Source organism: Oncorhynchus masou, chromosome 3, assembly GCF_036934945.1.
Source record: "Oncorhynchus masou masou isolate Uvic2021 chromosome 3, UVic_Omas_1.1, whole genome shotgun sequence".
Classification (NCBI taxonomy): Eukaryota; Metazoa; Chordata; class Actinopteri; order Salmoniformes; family Salmonidae; genus Oncorhynchus; species Oncorhynchus masou.
This window is the reverse complement of record NC_088214.1, coordinates 433,502-459,009: the sequence shown is the minus strand read 5'-3', so window position 1 is coordinate 459,009 and position 25,508 is coordinate 433,502. Positions and strand designations below refer to the sequence as shown.

At 39.7% G+C, this 25,508-nt stretch overlaps 1 protein-coding gene across 1 annotated transcript in view; it reads right to left on the bottom strand.

Moving 5' to 3' along the window:
* The window catches only part of oprk1 (opioid receptor, kappa 1), a 39,778-nt gene extending 14,944 nt beyond the window's left edge, over positions 1–24,834 (bottom strand). Inside the window, exons 1-2 of the mRNA XM_064943683.1 lie at positions 24,569–24,834; positions 17,915–18,041 (exon numbers count right to left, since the gene is read on the bottom strand). Of these exons, the coding sequence (XP_064799755.1) occupies positions 17,915–18,041; positions 24,569–24,834 (393 nt within the window). The remainder of the gene's footprint in view (positions 1–17,914; positions 18,042–24,568) is intronic.
* Positions 24,835–25,508: the final 674 nt, after the last annotated feature.

Here is a 25,508-nt window from a genome sequence, read left to right as displayed (position 1 = left end):
AGGTACAGTAATCTGACAAACATTATGCTACTGAGGTACAGTAATCTGACAAACATTATGCTACTGAGGTACAGTAATCTGACAAACATTATGCTACTGAGGTACAGTAATCTGAGCTAATCTAATCTGACAAACATTATGCTAATGAGGTACAGTAATCTGACAAACATTATGCTACTGAGGTACAGTAATCTGACAAACATTATGCTACTGAGGTACAGTAATCTGACAAACATTATGCTAATGAGGTACAGTAATCTGCAAACATTATGCTAATGAGGTAACATTATGCTACTGAGGTACAGTAATCTGCCAAACATTATGCTACTGAGGTACAGTAATCTGACAAACATTATGCTATTGAGGTACAGTAATCTGACAAACATTATGCTAATGAGGTACAGTAATCTGCCAAACATTATGCTACTGAGGTACAGTAATCTGCCAAACATTATGCTACTGAGGTACAGTAATCTGACAAACATTATGCTACTGAGGTACAGTAATCTGACAAACATTATGCTAATGAGGTACAGTAATCTGACAAACATTATGCTACTCAGGTACAGTAATCTGACAAACATTATGCTACTGAGGTACAGTAATCTGCCAAACATTATGCTACTGAGGTACAGTAATCTGACAAACATTATGCTAATGAGGTACAGTAATCTGACAAACATTATGCTAATGAGGTACAGTAATCTGACAAACATTATGCTACTGAGGTACAGTAATCTGACAAACATTATGCTACTGAGGTACAGTAATCTGACAAACATTATGCTAATGAGGTACAGTAGTAATCTGACAAACATTATGCTAATGAGGTACAGTAATCTGACAAACATTATGCTACTGAGGTACAGTAATCTGACAAACATTATGCTACTGAGGTACAGTAATCTGGGGCAAACAGTTATGCGTTGGACTAGTAACCGGAAGGTTGTGAGTTCAAACTGCCGACAAGGTACAAATCTGTCGTTCTGCCCCTGAACAGGCAGTTAACCCACTGTTCCCAGGCCGTCATTGAAAAATTAGAATGTGTTCTTAACTGACTTGCCTGGTTAAATAAAAGGAAAAATTAACTTGAAGTACAGCTCTGGATAACATTAAATGCTAAATGTAAATGTAAATGTAATCTGACAAACATTATGCTACTGAGGTACAGTAATCTGACAAACATTATGCTACTGAGGTACAGTAATCTGACAAACATTATGCTAATGAGGTACACTAATCTGCCAAACATTATGCTACTGAGGTACAATAATCTGACAAACATTATGCTACTGAGGTACAGTAATCTGACAAACATTATGCTACTGAGGTACAGTAATCTGACAAACATTATGCTACTCAGGTACAGTAATCTGACAAACATTATGCTACTGAGGTACAGTAATCTGCCAAACATTATGCTACTGAGGTACAGTAATCTGCCAAACATTATGCTACTGAGGTACAGTAATCTGACAAACATTATGCTAATGAGGTACAGTAATCTGACAAACATTATGCTACTGAGGTACAGTAATCTGCCAAACATTATGCTACTGAGGTACAGTAATCTGCCAAACATTATGCTACTGAGGTACAGTAATCTGCCAAACATTATGCTACTGCGGTACAGTAATCTGCCAAACATTATGCTAATGAGGTACAGTAATCTGACAAACATTATGCTAATGAGGTACAGTAATCTGCCAAACATTATGCTACTGAGGTACAGTAATCTGACAAACATTATGCTAATGAGGTACAGTAATCTGACAAACATTATGCTACTGAGGTACAATAATCTGACAAACATTATGCTAATGAGGTACAGTAATCTGCCAAACATTATGCTAATGAGGTACAGTAATCTGCCAAACATTATGCTACTGAGGTACAGTAATCTGCCAAACATTATGCTACTGAGGTACAGTAATCTGCCAAACATTATGCTAATGAGGTACAGTAATCTGGCAAACATTATGCTACTGAGGTACAGTAATCTGCCAAACATTATGCTACTGAGGTACAGTAATCTGCCAAACATTATGCTACTCAGGTACAGTAATCTGACAAACATTATGCTACTGAGGTACAATAATCTGACAAACATTATGCTACTGAGGTACAGTAATCTGACAAACATTATGCTACTGAGGTACAGTAATCTGACAAACATTATGCTACTGAGGTACAGTAATCTGACAAACATTATGCTAATGAGGTACAGTAATCTGACAAACATTATGCTACTCAGGTACAGTAATCTGACAAACATTATGCTACTGAGGTAAAGTAATCTGCCAAACATTATGCTACTGAGGTACAGTAATCTGACAAACATTATGCTAATGAGGTACAGTAATCTGACAAACATTATGCTAATGAGGTACAGTAATCTGACAAACATTATGCTACTGAGGTACAGTAATCTGACAAACATTATGCTACTGAGGTACAGTAATCTGACAAACATTATGCTAATGAGGTACAGTAATCTGACAAACATTATGCTACTGAGGTACAGTAATCTGACAAACATTATGCTACTGAGGTACAGTAATCTGACAAACATTATGCTACTGAGGTACAGTAATCTGACAAACATTATGCTACTGAGGTACAGTAATCTGCCAAACATTATGCTACTGAGGTACAGTAATCTGCCAAACATTAAGCTACTGAGGTACAGCAATCTGACAAACATTATGCTACTGAGGTACAGTAATCTGACAAACATTATGCTACTGATGTACAGTAATCTGAATATCATTATGCTACTGAGGTACAGCAATCTGCGAAACATTATGCTACTGATGTACAGTAATCTGCGAAACATTATGCTACTGAGGTACAGTAATCTGCCAAACATTATGCTACTGAGGTACAGCAATCTGCCAAACATTATGCTACTGAGGTACAGTAATCTGCGAAACATTATGCTACTGATGTACAGTAATCTGCCAAACATTATGCTACTGAGGTACAGTAATCTGAATATCATTATGCTACTGAGGTACAGCAATCTGCCAAACATTATGCTACTGAGGTACAGTAATCTGCGAAACATTATGCTACTGATGTACAGTAATCTGACAAACATTATGCTACTGAGGTACAGTAATCTGACAATCATTATGCTACTGAGGTACAGTAATCTGCGAAACATTATGCTACTGATGTACAGTAATCTGCCAAACATTATGCTACTGCGGTACAGTAATCTGACAAACATTATGCTACTGAGGTACAGTAATCTGCCAAACATTATGCTACTGAGGTACAGTAATCTGACAAACATTATGCTAATGAGGTACAGTAATCTGACAAACATTATGCTACTCAGGTACAGTAATCTGACAAACATTATGCTACTGAGGTACAGTAATCTGCCAAACATTATGCTACTGAGGTACAGTAATCTGACAAACATTATGCTAATGAGGTACAGTAATCTGACAAACATTATGCTAATGAGGTACAGTAATCTGACAAACATTATGCTACTGAGGTACAGTAATCTGACAAACATTATGCTACTGAGGTACAGTAATCTGACAAACATTATGCTACTGAGGTACAGTAATCTGACAAACATTATGCTACTGAGGTACAGTAATCTGACAAACATTATGCTACTGAGGTACAGTAATCTGCCAAACATTAAGCTACTGAGGTACAGTAATCTGACAAACATTATGCTACACAGAGGTACAGTAATCTGACAAACATTATGCTACTGAGGTACAGTAATCTGCCAAACATTATGCTACTGAGGTACAGTAATCTGCCAAACATTATGCTACTGAGGTACAGTAATCTGACAAACATTATGCTACTGAGGTACAGTAATCTGACAAACATTATGCTAATGAGGTACAGTAATCTGCCAAACATTATGCTAATGAGGTACAGTAATCTGCCAAACATTATGCTACTGAGGTACAGTAATCTGCCAAACATTATGCTACTGAGGTACAGTAATCTGACAAACATTATGCTACTGAGGTACAGTAATCTGACAAACATTATGCTACTGAGGTACAGTAATCTGACAAACATTATGCTACTGAGGTACAGTAATCTGCCAAACATTATGCTACTGAGGTACAGTAATCTGCCAAACATTATGCTACTGATGTACAGTAATCTGACAAACATTATGCTAATGAGGTACAGTAATCTGACAAACATTATGCTACTGAGGTACAATAATCTGACAAACATTATGCTACTGAGGTACAGTAATCTGACAAACATTATGCTACTGAGGTACAGTAATCTGCCAAACATCAAGCTACTGAGGTACAGCAATCTGACAAACATTATGCTACTGAGGTACAGTAATCTGACAAACATTATGCTACTGAGGTACAGTAATCTGCCAAACATTATGCTACTGAGGTACAGTAATCTGCCAAACATTATGCTACTGAGGTACAGTAATCTGCCAAACATTATGCTACTGCGGTACAGTAATCTGACAAACATTATGCTAATGAGGTACAGTAATCTGCCAAACATTATGCTAATGAGGTACAGTAATCTGCCAAACATTATGCTACTGAGGTACAGTAATCTGCCAAACATTATGCTACTGAGGTACAGTAATCTGACAAACATTATGCTACTGAGGTACAGTAATCTGACAAACATTATGCTACTTAGGTACAGCAATCTGCCAAACATTATGCTACTGAGGTACAGTAATCTGCCAAACATTATGCTACTGAGGTACAGTAATCTGCCAAACATTATGCTACTGCTACTGTACAGTAATCTGACAAACATTATGCTAATGAGGTACAGTAATCTGCCAAACATTATGCTAATGAGGTACAGTAATCTGCCAAACATTATGCTACTGAGGTACAGTAATCTGCCAAACATTATGCTACTGAGGTACAGTAATCTGACAAACATTATGCTACTGAGGTACAGTAATCTGACAAACATTATGCTACTGAGGTACAGTAATCTGACAAACATTATGCTACTGAGGTACAGTAATCTGACAAACATTATGCTACTGAGGTACAGTAATCTGCCAAACATTATGCTACTGAGGTACAGTAATCTGACAAACATTATGCTAATGAGGTACAGTAATCTGACAAACATTATGCTAATGAGGTACAGTAATCTGACAAACATTATGCTACTGAGGTACAGTAATCTGACAAACATTATGCTACTGAGGTACAGTAATCTGACAAACATTATGCTACTGATGTACAGTAATCTGCCAAACATTATGCTACTGAGGTACAGTAATCTGACAAACATTATGCTACTGAGGTACAGTAATCTGCCAAACATTATGCTACTGAGGTACAGTAATCTGACAAACATTATGCTAATGAGGTACAGTAATCTGCCAAACATTATGCTACTGAGGTACAGTAATCTGCCAAACATTATGCTACTGAGGTACAGTAATCTGACAAACATTATGCTACTGAGGTACAGTAATCTGACAAACATTATGCTACTGAGGTACAGTAATCTGACAAACATTATGCTACTGAGGTACAGTAATCTGCCAAACATTATGCTACTGAGGTACAGTAATCTGACAAACATTATGCTACTGAGGTACAGTAATCTGACAAACATTATGCTACTCAGGTACAGTAATCTGACAAACATTATGCTACTGAGGTACAGTAATCTGCCAAACATTATGCTACTGAGGTACAGTAATCTGACAAACATTATGCTAATGAGGTTCAGTAATCTGACAAACATTATGCTAATGAGGTACAGTAATCTGACAAACATTATGCTACTGAGGTACAGTAATCTGAATATCATTATGCTACTGAGGTACAGTAATCTGCGAAACATTATGCTACTGATGTACAGTAATCTGCCAAATATTATGCTACTGCGGTACAGTAATCTGACAAACATTATGCTACTGAGGTACAGTAATCTGCCAAACATTATGCTACTGAGGTACAGTAATCTGACAAACATTATGCTAATGAGGTACAGTAATCTGACAAACATTATGCTACTCAGGTACAGTAATCTGCCAAACATTATGCTACTGAGGTACAGTAATCTGCCAAACATTATGCTACTGAGGTACAGTAATCTGACAAACATTATGCTAATGAGGTACAGTAATCTGACAAACATTATGCTACTGAGGTACAATAATCTGACAAACATTATGCTAATGAGGTACAGTAATCTGACAAACATTATGCTACTGAGGTATAGTAATCTGACAAACATTATGCTACTGAGGTACAATAATCTGACAAACATTATGCTACTGAGGTACAGTAATCTGACAAACATCAAGCTACTGAGGTACAGTAATCTGACAAACATTATGCTAATGAGGTACAGTAATCTGACAAACATTATGCTACTGAGGTACAGTAATCTGACAAACATTATGCTACTGAGGTACAGTAATCTGCCAAACATTAAGCTACTGAGGTACAGCAATCTGACAAACATTATGCTACTGAGGTACAGTAATCTGACAAACATTATGCTACTGAGGTACAGTAATCTGACAAACATTATGCTACTGAGGTACAGTAATCTGACAAACATTATGCTAATGAGGTACAGTAATCTGACAAACATTATGCTACTGAGGTACAGTAATCTGCCAAACATTATGCTACTCAGGTACAGTAATCTGACAAACATTATGCTACTGAGGTACAGTAATCTGCCAAACATTATGCTACTGAGGTACAGTAATCTGACAAACATTATGCTAATGAGGTACAGTAATCTGACAAACATTATGCTAATGAGGTACAGTAATCTGACAAACATTATGCTACTGAGGTACAGTAATCTGCCAAACATTATGCTACTGAGGTACAGTAATCTGACAAACATTATGCTAATGAGGTACAGTAATCTGCCAAACATTATGCTACTGAGGTACAGTAATCTGACAAACATTATGCTACTGAGGTACAGTAATCTGCCAAACATTATGCTACTGAGGTACAGTAATCTGACAAACATTATGCTAATGAGGTACAGTAATCTGCCAAACATTATGCTACTCAGGTACAGTAATCTGCCAAACATTATGCTACTGAGGTACAGTAATCTGACAAACATTATGCTACTGAGGTACAGTAATCTGACAAACATTATGCTACTGAGGTACAGTAATCTGACAAACATTATGCTACTGAGGTACAGTAATCTGCCAAACATTATGCTACTGAGGTACAGTAATCTGACAAACATTATGCTACTGAGGTACAGTAATCTGACAAACATTATGCTACTCAGGTACAGTAATCTGCCAAACATTATGCTACTGAGGTCTGACAAACATTATGCTACTGAGGTACAGTAATCTGCCAAACATTATGCTACTGAGGTACAGTAATCTGACAAACATTATGCTAATGAGGTACAGTAATCTGACAAACATTATGCTAATGAGGTACAGTAATCTGACAAACATTATGCTACTGAGGTACAGTAATCTGACAATCATTATGCTACTGAGGTACAGTAATCTGACAAACATTATGCTACTGATGTACAGTAATCTGCCAAACATTATGCTACTGAGGTACAGTAATCTGACAAACATTATGCTACTGAGGTACAGTAATCTGCAAACATTATGCTACTGAGGTACAGTAATCTGACAAACATCAAGCTAATGAGGTACAGTAATCTGACAAACATTATGCTACTCAGGTACAGTAATCTGCCAAACATTATGCTACTGAGGTACAGTAATCTGCCAAACATTATGCTACTGAGGTACAGTAATCTGACAAACATTATGCTAATGAGGTACAGTAATCTGACAAACATTATGCTAATGAGGTACAGTAATCTGACAAACATTATGCTACTGAGGTACAGTAATCTGACAAACATTATGCTACTGAGGTACAGTAATCTGACAAACATTATGCTACTGAGGTACAGTAATCTGACAAACATTATGCTACTGAGGTACAGTAATCTGACAAACATCAAGCTACTGAGGTACAGCAATCTGACAAACATTATGCTACTGAGGTACAGTAATCTGACAAACATTATGCTACTGAGGTACAGTAATCTGACAAACATTATGCTACTGAGGTACAGTAATCTGCCAAACATCAAGCTACTGAGGTACAGCAATCTGACAAACATTATGCTACTGAGGTACAGTAATCTGACAAACATTATGCTACTGAGGTACAGTAATCTGACAAACATTATGCTACTGAGGTACAGTAATCTGACAAACATTATGCTAATGAGGTACAGTAATCTGACAAACATTATGCTACTGAGGTACAGTAATCTGCCAAACATTATGCTACTGAGGTACAGTAATCTGACAAACATTATGCTACTGAGGTACAGTAATCTGCCAAACATTATGCTACTGAGGTACAGTAATCTGACAAACATTATGCTAATGAGGTACAGTAATCTGACAAACATTATGCTAATGAGGTACAGTAATCTGACAAACATTATGCTACTGAGGTACAGTAATCTGCCAAACATTATGCTACTGAGGTACAGTAATCTGACAAACATTATGCTAATGAGGTACAGTAATCTGACAAACATTATGCTACTGAGGTACAGTAATCTGCCAAACATTATGCTACTGAGGTACAGTAATCTGACAAACATTATGCTAATGAGGTACAGTAATCTGACAAACATTATGCTACTGAGGTACAGTAATCTGACAAACATTATGCTACTGAGGTACAGTAATCTGCCAAACATTATGCTACTGAGGTACAGTAATCTGACAAACATTATGCTACTGAGGTACAGTAATCTGACAAACATTATGCTACTCAGGTACAGTTATCTACTGACAAAATCAAACATTATGCTACTGAGGTACAGTAATCTGACAAACATTATGCTACTGAGGTACAGTAATCTGACAAACATTATGCTAATGAGGTACAGTAATCTGACAAACATTATGCTAATGAGGTACAGTAATCTGCCAAACATTATGCTACTGAGGTACAGTAATCTGACAAACATTATGCTATCTGAGGTACAGTAATCTGACAAACATTATGCTAATGAGGTACAGTAATCTGACAAACATTATGCTACTGAGGTACAGTAATCTGACAAACATTATGCTACTGAGGTACAGTAATCTGACAAACATTATGCTAATGAGGTACAGTAATCTGCCAAACATTATGCTACTGAGGTACAGTAATCTGCCAAACATTATGCTACTGAGGTACAGTAATCTGCCAAACATTATGCTACTGAGGTACAGTAATCTGCCAAACATTATGCTACTGAGGTACAGTAATCTGCCAAACATTATGCTAATGAGGTACAGTAATCTGCCAAACATTATGCTAATGAGGTACAGTAATCTGCCAAACATTATGCTACTGAGGTACAGTAATCTGACAAACATTATGCTACTGAGGTACAGTAATCTGACAAACATTATGCTACTGAGGTACAGTAATCTGCCAAACATTATGCTAATGAGGTACAGTAATCTGCCAAACATTATGCTATTGAGGTACAGTAATCTGACAAACATTATGCTACTGAGGTACAGTAATCTGCCAAACATTATGCTACTCAGGTACAGTAATCTGACAAACATTATGCTACTGAGGTACAATAATCTGACAAACATTATGCTACTGAGGTACAGTAATCTGACAAACATTATGCTACTGAGGTACAGTAATCTGACAAACATTATGCTACTGAGGTACAGTAATCTGACAAACATTATGCTACTGAGGTACAGTAATCTGACAAACATTATGCTAATGAGGTACAGTAATCTGACAAACATTATGCTACTGAGGTACAGTAATCTGACAAACATTAAGCTACTGAGGTACAGTAATCTGACAAACATTATGCTACTGAGGTACAATAATCTGACAAACATTATGCTACTGAGGTACAGTAATCTGACAAACATTATGCTAATGAGGTACAGTAATCTGACAAACATTATGCTACTGAGTTACAATAATCTGGCAAACATTATGCTACTGAGGTACAGTAATCTGCCAAACATTATGCTACTGAGGTACAGTAACCTGCCAAACATTAAGTTACTGAGTTACAGCAATCTGACAAACATTATGCTAATGAGGTACAGTAATCTGACAAACATTATGCTACTCAGGTACAGTAATCTGACAAACATTATGCTACTCAGGTACAGTAATCTGACAAACATTATGCTACTGAGGTACAGTAATCTGCCAAACATTATGCTACTGAGGTACAGTAATCTGACAAACATTATGCTAATGAGGTACAGTAATCTGACAAACATTATGCTAATGAGGTACAGTAATCTGCCAAACATTATGCTACTGAGGTACAGTAATCTGACAAACATTATGCTACTGAGGTACAGTAATCTGACAAACATTATGCTAATGAGGTACAGTAATCTGACAAACATTATGCTACTGAGGTACAGTAATCTGACAAACATTATGCTACTGAGGTACAGTAATCTGACAAACATTATGCTAATGAGGTACAGTAATCTGCCAAACATTATGCTACTGAGGTACAGTAATCTGCCAAACATTATGCTACTGAGGTACAGTAATCTGCCAAACATTATGCTACTGAGGTACAGTAATCTGCCAAACATTATGCTACTGAGGTACAGTAATCTGCCAAACATTATGCTAATGAGGTACAGTAATCTGCCAAACATTATGCTAATGAGGTACAGTAATCTGCCAAACATTATGCTACTGAGGTACAGTAATCTGACAAACATTATGCTAATGAGGTACAGTAATCTGACAAACATTATGCTAATGAGGTACAGTAATCTGCCAAACATTATGCTAATGAGGTACAGTAATCTGCCAAACATTATGCTATTGAGGTACAGTAATCTGACAAACATTATGCTACTGAGGTACAGTAATCTGCCAAACATTATGCTACTCAGGTACAGTAATCTGACAAACATTATGCTACTGAGGTACAATAATCTGACAAACATTATGCTACTGAGGTACAGTAATCTGACAAACATTATGCTACTCAGGTACAGTAATCTGACAAACATTATGCTACTGAGGTACAGTAATCTGACAAACATTATGCTACTGAGGTACAGTAATCTGACAAACATTATGCTAATGAGGTACAGTAATCTGACAAACATTATGCTACTGAGGTACAGTAATCTGCCAAACATTATGCTACTGAGGTACAGTAATCTGACAAACATTATGCTACTGAGGTACAATAATCTGACAAACATTATGCTACTGAGGTACAGTAATCTGACAAACATTATGCTAATGAGGTACAGTAATCTGACAAACATTATGCTACTGAGTTACAATAATCTGGCAAACATTATGCTACTGAGGTACAGTAATCTGCCAAACATTATGCTACTGAGGTACAGTAATCTGCCAAACATTATGCTACTGAGTTACAGCAATCTGACAAACATTATGCTACTGAGTTACAGCAATCTGACAAACATTATGCTAATGAGGTACAGTAATCTGACAAACATTATGCTACTCAGGTACAGTAATCTGACAAACATTATGCTACTGAGGTACAGTAATCTGCCAAACATTATGCTACTGAGGTACAGTAATCTGACAAACATTATGCTAATGAGGTACAGTAATCTGACAAACATTATGCTAATGAGGTACAGTAATCTGACAAACATCATGCTACTGAGGTACAGTAATCTGCCAAACATTAAGCTACTGAGGTACAGTAATCTGACAAACATTATGCTACTGAGGTACAATAATCTGACAAACATTATGCTACTGAGGTACAGTAATCTGACAAACATTATGCTAATGAGGTACAGTAATATGACAAACATTATGCTACTGAGGTACAATAATCTGACAAACATTATGCTACTGAGGTACAGTAATCTGCCAAACATTATGCTAATGAGGTACAGTAATCTGCCAAACATTATGCTAATGAGGTACAGCAATCTGACAAACATTATGCTACTGAGGTACAGTAATCTGCCAAACATTATGCTACTGAGGTACAGTAATCTGCCAAACATTATGCTACTGAGGTACAATAATCTGACAAACATTATGCTAATGAGGTACAGTAATCTGCCAAACATTATGCTAATGAGGTACAGTAATCTGACAAACATTATGCTTCTGAGGTACAGTAATCTGCCAAACATTATGCTACTCAGGTACAGTAATCTGCCAAACATTAAGCTACTGAGGTACAGCAATCTGACAAACATTATGCTACTGAGGTACAGTAATCTGCCAAACATTATGCTACTGAGGTACAGTAATCTGCCAAACATTATGCTACTGAGGTACAGTAATCTGACAAACATTATGCTACTGAGGTACAGTAATCTGACAAACATTATGCTACTGAGGTACAGTAATCTGCCAAACATTATGCTAATGAGGTACAATAATCTGACAAACATTATGCTACTGAGGTACAGTAATCTGACAAACATTGTGCTACTGAGGTACAGTAATCTGCCAAACATTATGCTAATGAGGTACAGTAATCTGACAAACATTATGCTACTGAGGTACAGTAATCTGCCAAACATTATGCTACTGCGGTACAGTAATCTGACAAACATTATGCTACTGAGGTACAGTAATCTGACAAACATTATGCTAATGAGGTACAGTAATCTGCCAAACATTATGCTACTGAGGTACAGTAATCTGCCAAACATTATGCTACTGAGGTACAGTAATCTGACAAACATTATGCTACTGAGGTACAATAATCTGACAAACATTATGCTACTGAGGTACAGTAATCTGACAAACATTATGCTACTGAGGTACAGTAATCTGCCAAACATTATGCTACTGAGGTACAGTAATCTGCCAAACATTATGCTAATGAGGTACAGTAATCTGCCAAACATTATGCTACTGAGGTACAGTAATCTGCCAAACATTATGCTACTGGGTACAGTAATCTGACAAACATTATGCTACTGAGGTACAGTAATCTGCCAAACATTATGCTAATGAGGTACAGTAATCTGACAAACATTATGCTACTGAGGTACAGTAATCTGCCAAACATTATGCTACTGAGGTACAGTAATCTGACAAACATTATGCTACTGAGGTACAGTAATCTGACAAACATTATGCTACTGAGGTACAGTAATCTGACAAACATTATGCTAATGAGGTACAGTAATCTGACAAACATTATGCTAATGAGGTACAGTAATCTGCCAAACATTATGCTACTGAGGTACAATAATCTGACAAACATTATGCTAATGAGGTACCGTAATCTGACAAGCATTATGCTAATGAGGTACAGTAATCTGACAAACATTATGCTAATCAGGTACAGTAATCTGACAAACATTATGCTACTGAGGTACAGTAATCTGACAAACATTATGCTACTGAGGTACAATAATCTGACAAACATTATGCTACTGAGGTACAATAATCTGACAAACATTATGCTACTCAGGTACAGTAATCTGACAAACATTATGCTACTCAGGTACAGTAATCTGACAAACATTATGCTACTGATGTACAGTAATCTGACAAACATTATGCTACTGAGGTACAATAATCTGACAAACATTATGCTAATGAGGTACAGTAATCTGACAAACATTATGCTACTGAGGTACAGTAATCTGCCAAACATTATGCTACTGAGGTACAGTAATCTGACAAACATTATGCTACTGAGGTACAAACAATCTGAGGTACAATAATCTGAAACATTATGCTACTGAGGTACAGTAATCTGACAAACATTATGCTACTGAGGTACAGTAATCTGCCAAACATTATGCTACTGAGGTACAGTAATCTGACAAACATTATGCTAATGAGGTACAGTAATCTGACAAACATTATGCTACTGAGGTACAGTAATCTGCCAAACATTATGCTACTGAGGTACAGTAATCTGACAAACATTATGCTACTGAGGTACAATAATCTGACAAACATTATGCTACTGAGGTACAGTAATCTGACAAACATTATGCTACTGAGGTACAGTAATCTGCCAAACATTATGCTACTGAGGTACAGTAATCTGCCAAACATTATGCTAATGAGGTACAGTAATCTGCCAAACATTATGCTACTGAGGTACAGTAATCTGACAAACATTATGCTACTGAGGTACAGTAATCTGCCAAACATCAAGCTACTGAGGTACAGCAATCTGACAAACATTATGCTACTGAGGTACAGTAATCTGACAAACATTATGCTACTGAGGTACAGTAATCTGACAAACATTATGCTACTGAGGTACAGTAATCTGCCAAACATTATGCTACTGAGGTACAGTAATCTGCCAAACATTATGCTACTGAGGTACAGTAATCTGCCAAACATTATGCTACTGAGGTACAATAATCTGACAAACATTATGCTAATGAGGTACAGTAATCTGCCAAACATTATGCTACTGAGGTACAGTAATCTGCCAAACATTATGCTACTGAGGTACAGTAATCTGACAAACATTATGCTACTGAGGTACAATAATCTGCCAAACATTATGCTACTGAGGTACAATAATCTGACAAACATTATGCTACTCAGGTACAGTAATCTGCCAAACATTATGCTAATGAGGTACAGTAATCTCACAAACATTATGCTAATGAGGTACAATAATCGGACAAACATGATGCTAATGAGGTACAATAATCTGACAAACATTATGCTAATGAGGTACAGTAATCTGCCAAACATTATGCTACTGAGGTACCATGGTGCTTGCCTAACATTAGCTGTGAGGGGAACGGCACCGCAGTACCTCCAGGCTCTGATCAGGCCCTACACCCAAGCAAGGGCACTGCGTTCATCCACCTCTGGCCTGCTCGCTACTCCCTACCATTGAGGAAGTACAGTTCCCGCTCAGCCCAGTCAAAACTGTTCGCTGCTCTGGCCCCCAATGGTGGAACAAACTCCCTCACGACGCCAGGACAGCGGAGTCAATCACCACCTTCCGGAGACACCTGAAACCCCACCTCTTCAAGGAATACCTAGGATAGGATAAGTAATCCTTCTCACCACCCCCCCCCTTAATGATTTAGATGCACTATTGTAAAGTGGCTGTTCCACTGGATGTCAGAAGGTGAATTCACCAATTTGTAAGTCGCTCTGGATAAGAGCGTCTGCTAAATGACTTAAATGTAAAAAAATGTAAATGTACAGTAATCTGACAAACATTATGCTACTGAGGTACAGTAATCTGCCAAACATTATGCTAATGAGGTACAGTAATCTGCCAAACATTATGCTACTGAGGTACAATAATCTGACAAACATTATGCTAATGAGGTACAGTAATCTGCCAAACATTATGCTACTGAGGTACAGTAATCTGCCAAACATTATGCTACTGAGGTACAGTAATCTGACAAACATTATGCTACTGAGGTACAATAATCTGCCAAACATTATGCTACTGAGGTACAATAATCTGACAAACATTATGCTACTCAGGTACAGTAATCTGCCAAACATTATGCTAATGAGGTACAGTAATCTGACAAACATTATGCTAATGAGGTACAATAATCGGACAAACATTATGCTAATGAGGTACAATAATCTGACAAACATTATGCTAATGAGGTACAGTAATCTGCCAAACATTATGCTACTGAGGTACAGTAATCTGACAAACATTATGCTACTGAGGTACAGTAATCTGCCAAACATTATGCTACTCAGGTACAGTAATCTGCCAAACATTATGCTACTGAGGTACAATAATCTGACAAACATTATGCTACTGAGGTACAGTAATCTGACAAACATTATGCTACTGAGGTACAGTAATCTGCCAAACATTATGCTACTGAGGTACAGTAATCTGACAAACATTATGCTAATGAGGTACAGTAATCTGACAAACATTATGCTACTGATGTACAGTAATCTGACAAACATTATGCTACTGAGGTACAATAATCTGACAAACATTATGCTAATGAGGTACAGTAATCTGCCAAACATTATGCTACTGAGGTACAGTAATCTGCCAAACATTATGCTACTGAGGTACAGTAATCTGACAAACATTATGCTACTGAGGTACAATAATCTGCCAAACATTATGCTACTGAGGTACAATAATCTGACAAACATTATGCTACTCAGGTACAGTAATCTGCCAAACATTATGCTAATGAGGTACAGTAATCTGACAAACATTATGCTAATGAGGTACAATAATCGGACAAACGTTATGCTAATGAGGTACAATAATCTGACAAACATTATGCTAATGAGGTACAGTAATCTGCCAAACATTATGCTACTGAGGTACAGTAATCTGACAAACATTATGCTACTGAGGTACAATAATCTGACAAACATTATGCTAATGAGGTACAGTAATCTGCCAAACATTATGCTACTGAGGTACAGTAATCTGACAAACATTATGCTAATGAGGTACAATAATCTGACAAACATTATGCTAATGAGGTACACTAATCTGCCAAACATTATGCTACTGAGGTACAGTAATCTGCCAAACATTATGCTACTGAGGTACAGTAATCTGACAAACATTATGCTACTGAGGTACAGTAATCTGACAAACATTATGCTAATGAGGTACAATAATCTGACAAACATTATGCTAATGAGGTACACTAATCTGCCAAACATTATGCTACTGAGGTACAGTAATCTGCCAAACATTATGCTACTGAGGTACAGTAATCTGACAAACATTATGCTACTGAGGTACAATAATCTGACAAACATTATGCTACTGAGGTACAGTAATCTGCCAAACATTATGCTACTGAGGTACAGTAATCTGCCAAACATTATGCTACTGAGGTACAGTAATCTGACAAACATTATGCTACTGAGGTACAATAATCGGACAAACATTATGCTACTGAGGTACAATAATCTGCCAAACATTATGCTACTGAGGTACAGTAATCTGACAAACATTATGCTACTGAGGTACAATAATCTGCCAAACATTATGCTAATGAGGTACAGTAATCTGCCAAACATTATGCTACTGCGGTACAGTAATCTGCCATCTCTCCGACAGGCCAAGAGTTGAGCAGGTAGTCAGTACTCTGGAAGGGTTAGGGGTTAGAGGTTAGGGATTACCTCTTCGACGGGCCAAGAGTTCAGCAGGTAGTCAGTACTCTGGAAGGGTTAGGGGTTAGGGTTACCTCTCCGACGGGCCAAGAGTTCAGCAGGTAGTCAGTACTCTGGAAGGGTTAGGGGTTAGGGTTACCTCTCTGACGGGCCAAGAGTTCAGCAGGTAGTCAGTACACTGGAAGGGTTAGGGGTTACCTCTCCAAAGGGCCAGGAGTTTAGCAGGTAGTCAGTACTCTGGAAGGGTTAGGGGTTAGAGGTCAGGGGTTAGGGTTACCTCTCCGATGGGCCAGGAGTTGATCAGGTAGTCAGTACTCTGGAAGGGTTAGGGGTTAGGGGTTACCTCTCCGAAGGGCCAGTAGTTGATCAGGTAGTCAGTACTCTGGAAGGGTTAGGGGTTAGAGGTCAGGGGTTAGGGTTACCTCTCCGAAGGGCCAGGAGTTGATCAGGTAGTCAGTACTCTGGAAGGGTTAGGGGTTAGGGTTACCTCTCCGAAGGGCCAGGAGTTGATCAGGTAGTCAGTACTCTGGAAGGGTTAGGGGTTAGGGGTTACCTCTCCGAAGGGCCAGTAGTTGATCAAGTAGTCAGTACTCTGGAAGGGTTAGGGGTTAGAGGTTAGGGGTTACCTCTCCGACGGGCCAGAAGTTGAAAAGGTAGTCAGTACTCTGGAAGGGTTAGGGGTTAGAGGTTAGGGGTTAGAGGTTAGGGTTACCTCTCCGATGGGCCAGTAGTTGATCAGGTAATCAGTACTCTGGAAGGGTTAGGGGTTAGAGGTCAGGGGTTAGGGTTACCTCTCCGAAGGGCCAGGAGTTGATCAGGTAGTCAGTACTCTGGAAAGGCATTGTGGTGGTCACTAGGGCGTCGCCTACAGCCAGATTAAAGATGTAGATGTTAGTGGCTGTATTCATCTTAGTGTACCTGGAAAGACATAGATAATAGGACTGTATTAGTCATATACCTGACCAGACAGAGATAATAGGACTTTATTAGCCATATACCTGACCAGACAGAGATAATAGGACTTTATTAGCCATATACCTAACCAGACAGAGATAATAGGACTTTATTAGCCATATACCTGACCAGACAGAGATAATAGGACTTTATTAGCCATATACCTGACCAGACAGAGATAATAGGACTGTATTAGTCATATACCTGACCAGACAGAGATAATAGGACTGTATTAGTGGTTTACCTGACCAGACAGAGATAATAGGACTGTATTAGTCATATACCTGACCAGACAGAGATAATAGGACTGTATTAGCCATATACCTGACCAGACAGAGATAATAGGACTTTATTAGCCATATACCTGACCAGACAGAGATAATAAGACTGTATTAGTCATATACCTGTTCAGACAGAGATAATAGGACTTTATTAGTGGTATACCTGACCAGACAGAGATAATAGGACTTTATTAGCCATATACCTGACCAGACAGAGATAATAAGACTGTATTAGTCATATACCTGACCAGACAGAGATAATAGGACTGTATTAGTCATATACCTGACCAGACAGAGATAATAGGACTGTATTAGCCATATACCTGACCAGACAGAGATAATAGGACTGTATTAGTCATACCTGACCAGACAGAGATAATAGGACTTTATTAGCCATATACCTGACCAGACAGAGATAATAGGACTGTATTAGTCATATACCTGACCAGACAGAGATAATAGGACTTTATTAGCCATATACCTGACCAGACAGAGATAATAGGACTGTATTAGTCATATACCTGACCAGACAGAGATAATAGGACTGTATTAGTGGTTTACCTGACCAGACAGAGATAATAGGACTGTATTAGTCATATACCTGACCAGACAGAGATAATAGGACTGTATTAGTCATATACCTGTTCAGACAGAGATAATAGGACTTTATTAGTCATATACCTGACCAGACAGAGATAATAGGACTGTATTAGTGGTATACCTGACCAGACAGAGATAATAGGACTGTATTAGTGGTATACCTGACCAGACAGAGATAATAGGACTTTATTAGCCATATACCTGACCAGACAGAGATAATAAGACTGTATTAGTCATATACCTGTTCAGACAGAGATAATAGGACTTTATTAGTGGTATACCTGACCAGACAGAGATAATAGGACTTTATTAGTGGTATACCTGACCAGACAGAGATAATAGGACTGTATTAGTCATATACCTGACCAGACAGAGATAATAGGACTGTATTAGTCATACCTGACCAGACAGAGATAATAGGAATTTATTAGCCATATACCTGACCAGACAGAGATAATAGGACTGTATTAGTCATATACCTGACCAGACAGAGATAATAGGACTTTATTAGTCATATACCTGACCAGACAGAGATAATAGGACTGTATTAGTCATATACCTGACCAGACAGAGATAATAGGACTGTATTAGTGGTATAACTGACCAGACAGAGATAATAGGACAGTATTAGTCATATACCTGACCAGACAGAGATAATAGGACTGTATTAGTCATATACCTGACCAGACAGAGATAAAAGGACTGTATGAGTCATATACCTGACCAGACAGAGATAATAGGACTGTATTAGTGGTATACCTGACCAAACAGAGATCATAGGACTTTATTAGTCATATACCTGACCAGACAGAGATAATAGGACTGTATTCGTGGTATACCTGACCAGACAGAGATAATAGGACTGTATTAGTCACATACCTGACCAGACAGAGATAATAGGACTGTATTAGTCATATACCTGACCAGACAGAGATAATAGGACTTTATTAGTGGTATACCTGACCAGACAGAGATAATAGGACTGTATTAGTCATATACCTGACCAGACAGAGATAATAGGACTGTATTAGTCATATACCTGACCAGACAGAGATAATAGGACAGTATTAGTCATATACCTGACCAGACAGAGATAATAGGACTGTATTCGTGGTATACCTGACCAGACAGAGATAATAGGACTGTATTAGTCACATACCTGACCAGACAGAGATAATAGGACTGTATTAGTCATATACCTGACCAGACATAGATAATAGGACTTTATTAGTGGTATACCTGGTCAGAAATAGATCATATTTGTAACACCCGGGGTGTAGTGGGGAAGAAGTCAGGCGCAGGAAGCAGAGAGTTCAGGGTAGCGCTACTTTTTAATGCACCACAACGGTGAACAGACACCAACCCAAATAAATGCCCCAAACACGGGGGACTTAAACAGTCCAGCAAAAATCCAAACACACAGACAACCGTGATCTACAGCCGCGTACAACATGTACACTGAAATTATCCTGCACAACCAGCAGGCAGACCGGCTGGTAAATAAAGCCCAACCAATCAGCCTAAACTAAACACAGGTGCAACCAATAAACAGAAAGGGGGAAAAGGGATCAGTGGCAGCTAGTAGGCCGGTGACTACGACCGCCGAGCGCCACCCGAACAGGAGGGGGAGCCACCTTCAGTGGCAGCTAGTAGGGCGGTGACGACGACCGCCGAGCGCCACCCGAACAGGAAGGGGAGCCACCTTCAGTGGCAGCTAGTAGGCCGGTGAAGACAACCGACGAGCGCCACCCGAACAGGAGGGGGAGCCACCTTCAGTGGCAGCTAGTAGGGCTGTGACGACGACCGCCGAGCGCCACCCGAACAGGAGGGGGAGCCACCTTCAGTGGCAGCTAGTAGGCCGGTGACGACGACCGCCGAGCGCCACCCGAACAGGAGGGGGAGCCACCTTCGGTAGGAGTCGTGACAATATTTCTTTATTAGTGGTTTACCTGGTCAGACAGATTTAGTATGACTTTCTTAGTGGTATACCTGGTCAGACAGAGATAACAGGACTTATTAGTGGTATACCTCGTCAGAAAGAGATCATTTGACTTTATTACATGGGCATTCAACCTGCAGGGGTCTGCGAAAATTTGACTAAAATAAAAAAGTGGAAAAAATAGTGTTTTTTAGGAATATCGCTAGCAACAACAGAACACATTAATTACATACCTACGGAAAAGAGGAGAATATCTTATTTCTAATAATTTCAAATGCACATTATTTCTCAACTTCTAATATTGAGGAAATTACACTAATTGGAGCTGATTATATTCACTGGAATGTCTGACATAGGCTTTGAAAAAAGCATCTGCTAATAGGCTACCAGCCTCACTCACTGGAGAGACCTTCTTGGCCTTCCTATGACACCGGACTGGAGGGCAGGTTGTGTGCCGCTGTTGATGCGTTGGGCAGACCGCACTAACCTCTGGCGAGCCCTGTGGGTGCGGACAGTGCAGTTGGCGTACCAGGCGGTGATACAGCCCGACAGGATGCTCTCAACCGTGTATCTGTAAAAGTTTGTGAGGGTCTAAGGGGCTAAGCCAAATTTCTTCAGCCTCCTGAGGTTAAAGAGGTGCTATTGTGCCTTCTTCACCACATTATCTGTGTGGACCATTTCAGATTGTCAGTGATGTGTATGGAGGAACTTTAAGCTTTTCACATTCTCCACTGCGGTCCCGTCGATGTGGATGGGGTTGTAATCCCTCTGTCTCCTGAAATCCACGATCAGCTCCTTCGTTTTGTTGACGTTGAGGGAGAGATTATGTAGCACCACTCTGACAGGGCCCTCACCACCTCTCTGTAGTCTGGCTCATCATTGTTGGTAATCAGGCCATTGTTGTGTCATCTGCAAACTGGATGATTGAGTTGTGGCAATGCAGTCATGGGTAAACAGGGAGTAGAGAAGGGGGCTGAGTATACACCCTTGTGGGGGGAGGTAGTGGAGGTGTTGTTGGCTACCTTTACCACCTGGGGGCGGCCTATCAGGAAGTCCAGGGACCAGTTGCACAGGTTGGAGTTCAGACCCCAGGGCCCGAGCTTAATGATGAGCTTGGAGGGTACTATGGTGTTAAATGCTGAACTGTAGTCAATGAACAGCATTCTTACATAGGTATTCCTCTTGTCAAGATGGGATAGGGCAGTGTGCAGTGTGATGGCGATTGTGTCCTGTATTGAGCTATGCAAATTGCAGTGGGTCTAGGGTGAGATAGAAGCTGTTTTTCAGTGTCTCGGTCCCCGCTTTGATGCACCTGTACTGACCTCGCCCTCTGGATGATAGCGGGGTGAACAGGCAGTGGCTCGGGTGGTTGTTGTCCTTGATCTTTTTGGCCTTCCTGTGACATCGGGTGGTGTTGTGCAGACCTCACTACCCTCTGGAGAGCCTTGCGGTTATGGGCGGAGCAGCTGCCGTACCAGGCGGTGATACAGCCCGCCAGGATGCTCTCGAGCCTAGGGCCTCGAGTTTGGAGGGTACTATGGTGTTAAATGCTGAGCTGTAATCGATGAACAGCTTTCTTACTTATGTATTCCTGTTGTCCAGATGGGTTAGGGCAGTGTGCAGTGTGATGGCGATTGCATCGTCTGGGGACCTATAAGGGCGGTAAACTAATTGGAGTGGGTCTAGGGTGACAGGTAGGGTGGAGGTGATATGGCCCTTGACTAGTCTCTCAAAGCACTTCATGATGACGGAAGTGAGTGCTACAGGGCGATAGTCATTTAGCTCAGTTACCTTCGCCTTATTGGGAACAGGAACCACCAAGAAGAGGGTTCCTGTTCCCAAGAAACAGCAGACTGGGATAAGGACTGATTGAATATGTCTGTAAACACAGCAGCCAGCTGGTCTGCGCATGCTCTGAGGGCGCGGCTGGGGATGCCGTCTGGGCCTGCAGCCTTGCGAGGGTTAACACGTTTAAATGTTTTAATCACGTTGGCTACAGTGAACCCGCAGGTTTTGGTAGTGGCCCGTGTCAGTGGCACTGTATTGTCCTCAAAGCGAGCAAAAGGTTTTTCTAAGAAAAGGCATCAAGGATCCAGAGAACCACATTATCATAGCCATTTCACACACACATACAAGCTCGCACCCCACACATGCACATGCACACATACTGACAGTGAACAATTATTACATTTGAAATTAATCGGAATCTAAATCTGTATTTTGACAAAGGAACGTCCACAAAGTGCACTGGTCACGATGGCAACACCAACCCGTAGCACGCGCTCCAGCAGGTGCATCTCACTGATCATCCCCAAAGCCAACACCTCATTTGGCCGCCTTTCGTTCCAGTTCTCTGCTGCCTGTGACTGGAACGAATTGCAAAAATCGCTGAAGTTGGAGACTTTTATCTCCCTCACCAACTTCAAACATCTGCTATCTGAGCAGCTAACCGATCGCTGCAGCTGTACATAGTCTATCGGTAAATAACCCACCCGATTTCACCTACCTCATCCCCATACTGTTTGTATTAATTTATTTTTCTGCTCTTTTGCACACCAATATCTCTACCTGTACATGACCATCTGATCATTTATCACTCCAGTGTTAATCTGCAAAATTGTAATTATTCGCCTACCTCCTCATGCCTTTTGCACACAATGTATATAGACTCTCTTTTTTTCTACTGTGTTATTGACTTGTTAATTGTTTACACCATGTGTAACTCTGTGTTGTCTGTTCACATTGCTATGCTTTATCTTGGCCAGGTCGCAGTTGCAAATGAGAACTTGTTCTCAACTAGCCTACCTGGTTAAATAAAGGTAAATTAAAAAAATTAAATAAAAAAAAACTTCTCAGTGTTGCGCACAAAACTCAGACAACTCCCTGGCATGTCATCGAATCACTGGAGCAGTTGAAAATTAAACCAGAACAAACACTCATAATCCTCACAATAATGCAGCATAGTACGGTCCTAGTCGTTTATTTATGAATTGTTTCAATAGTTGATCGATTCCTAGAGATTACACCTAACCACAGTCCAGATTACACCTAACCACGGTCTAGATTACACCTAACCACAGTCTAGATTACACCTAACCACGGTCTAGATTACACCTAACCACAGTCTAGATTACACCTAACCACAGTCTAGATTACACCTAACCACAGTCTAGATTACACCTAACCACGGTCTAGATTACACCTAACCACAGTCTAGATTACACCTAACCACAGTCTAGATTACACCTAACCATGGTCTAGATTACACCTAACCAGTCTAGAATACACCTAACCACAGTCTAGATTGCACCTAACCACTGTCTACATTACACCTAACCACAGTCTAGATTACACCTAACCACGGTCTAGATTACACCTAACCACTGTCTACATTACACCTAACCACAGTCTAGATTACACCTAACCACGGTCTAGATTACACCTAACCACGGTCTAGATTACACCTAACCACGGTCTAGATTACACCTAACCATGGTCCAGCGCTGGGAAAAAAAAACTCCCAAGGCTGCATGCTTGGATCTTTGCTAAAGTAGTGATGCCTTCATCTATGCATCACATAGCCTACAACCCCTAGTTTACTCCACATGGACCATACAGACAAGGGACAGGAGTAGACTAACCTAGTCAGAACATGATTATCCCAGACTCACCTGATGATGACAAACATGACCAGACAGTTTCCAACCAGTCCGACCACAAACACTATGGAGTACATCGCTGCTATGATAAGGATGATTGGCGACATGGGCTCCGGGTCCCCCAGCCAGCTGCCATTAGCTGTGTAGTTGAACAGCTCTGGGAAACCTGGCTGCCACGTGAAGTTGAGGAGGCAGTCTTCGAGCCTACCGGATGGGCACCGGTCCTCCTTGAAGATCTGCACCACACCGTTACTGTCCCGGGAACCGGCACTGGCCATGGTGCGGAAACCAACTGGGCCCAGTGGAGAGACACGAACTGAATGTTACACTGACGATTAGTGTTACTCTCAAACGGTGCGTTGTTGCAATAATTAACATGACATTTGCATGTTGAGGTGTTTGTACAATTTCAATATAGGCTATAGGATAAATATCTGAAGATAATATTTTAAACAGAAAAATGTTCAAGGACACCCATCATTCACATCAATCTTACCTTTGATAACTGCCTCTTTTAAAGTTGACTGAGTGAAGTGTCCACAGTTAAACAGGATATTTTACCATCAACAAACCTTGATCATCCATCCTTTCCAGAAAATAACCGTTTACCCTTGTAGTGCGAGCTATCACGATTTCACGCGCTCTCAATCAGATTTCCCCGCATGAACTAGACTTCCCCGGTGGCGCACGCTCCAAGCCTAAGGCGCTTGCAGTGAGTGACATCAGAGCTGAGAGAAGACTGAGCCCACCTAGACACAGAAACACACGGCTATATGCAGCAAGCAAAACTGAAAAGATGGTCGTTTCCAATATGTAGTCGAAATCTGCATTCCTTCTTCCCCAATGCAATTTTTAGTATGAGTTAATTCTTCCTCAATGAAATGTATATTAATTCCAAGACATAAGTAGACGGCAAGCAGAATAACATATCTCTTTTCTATACCCAATTAAA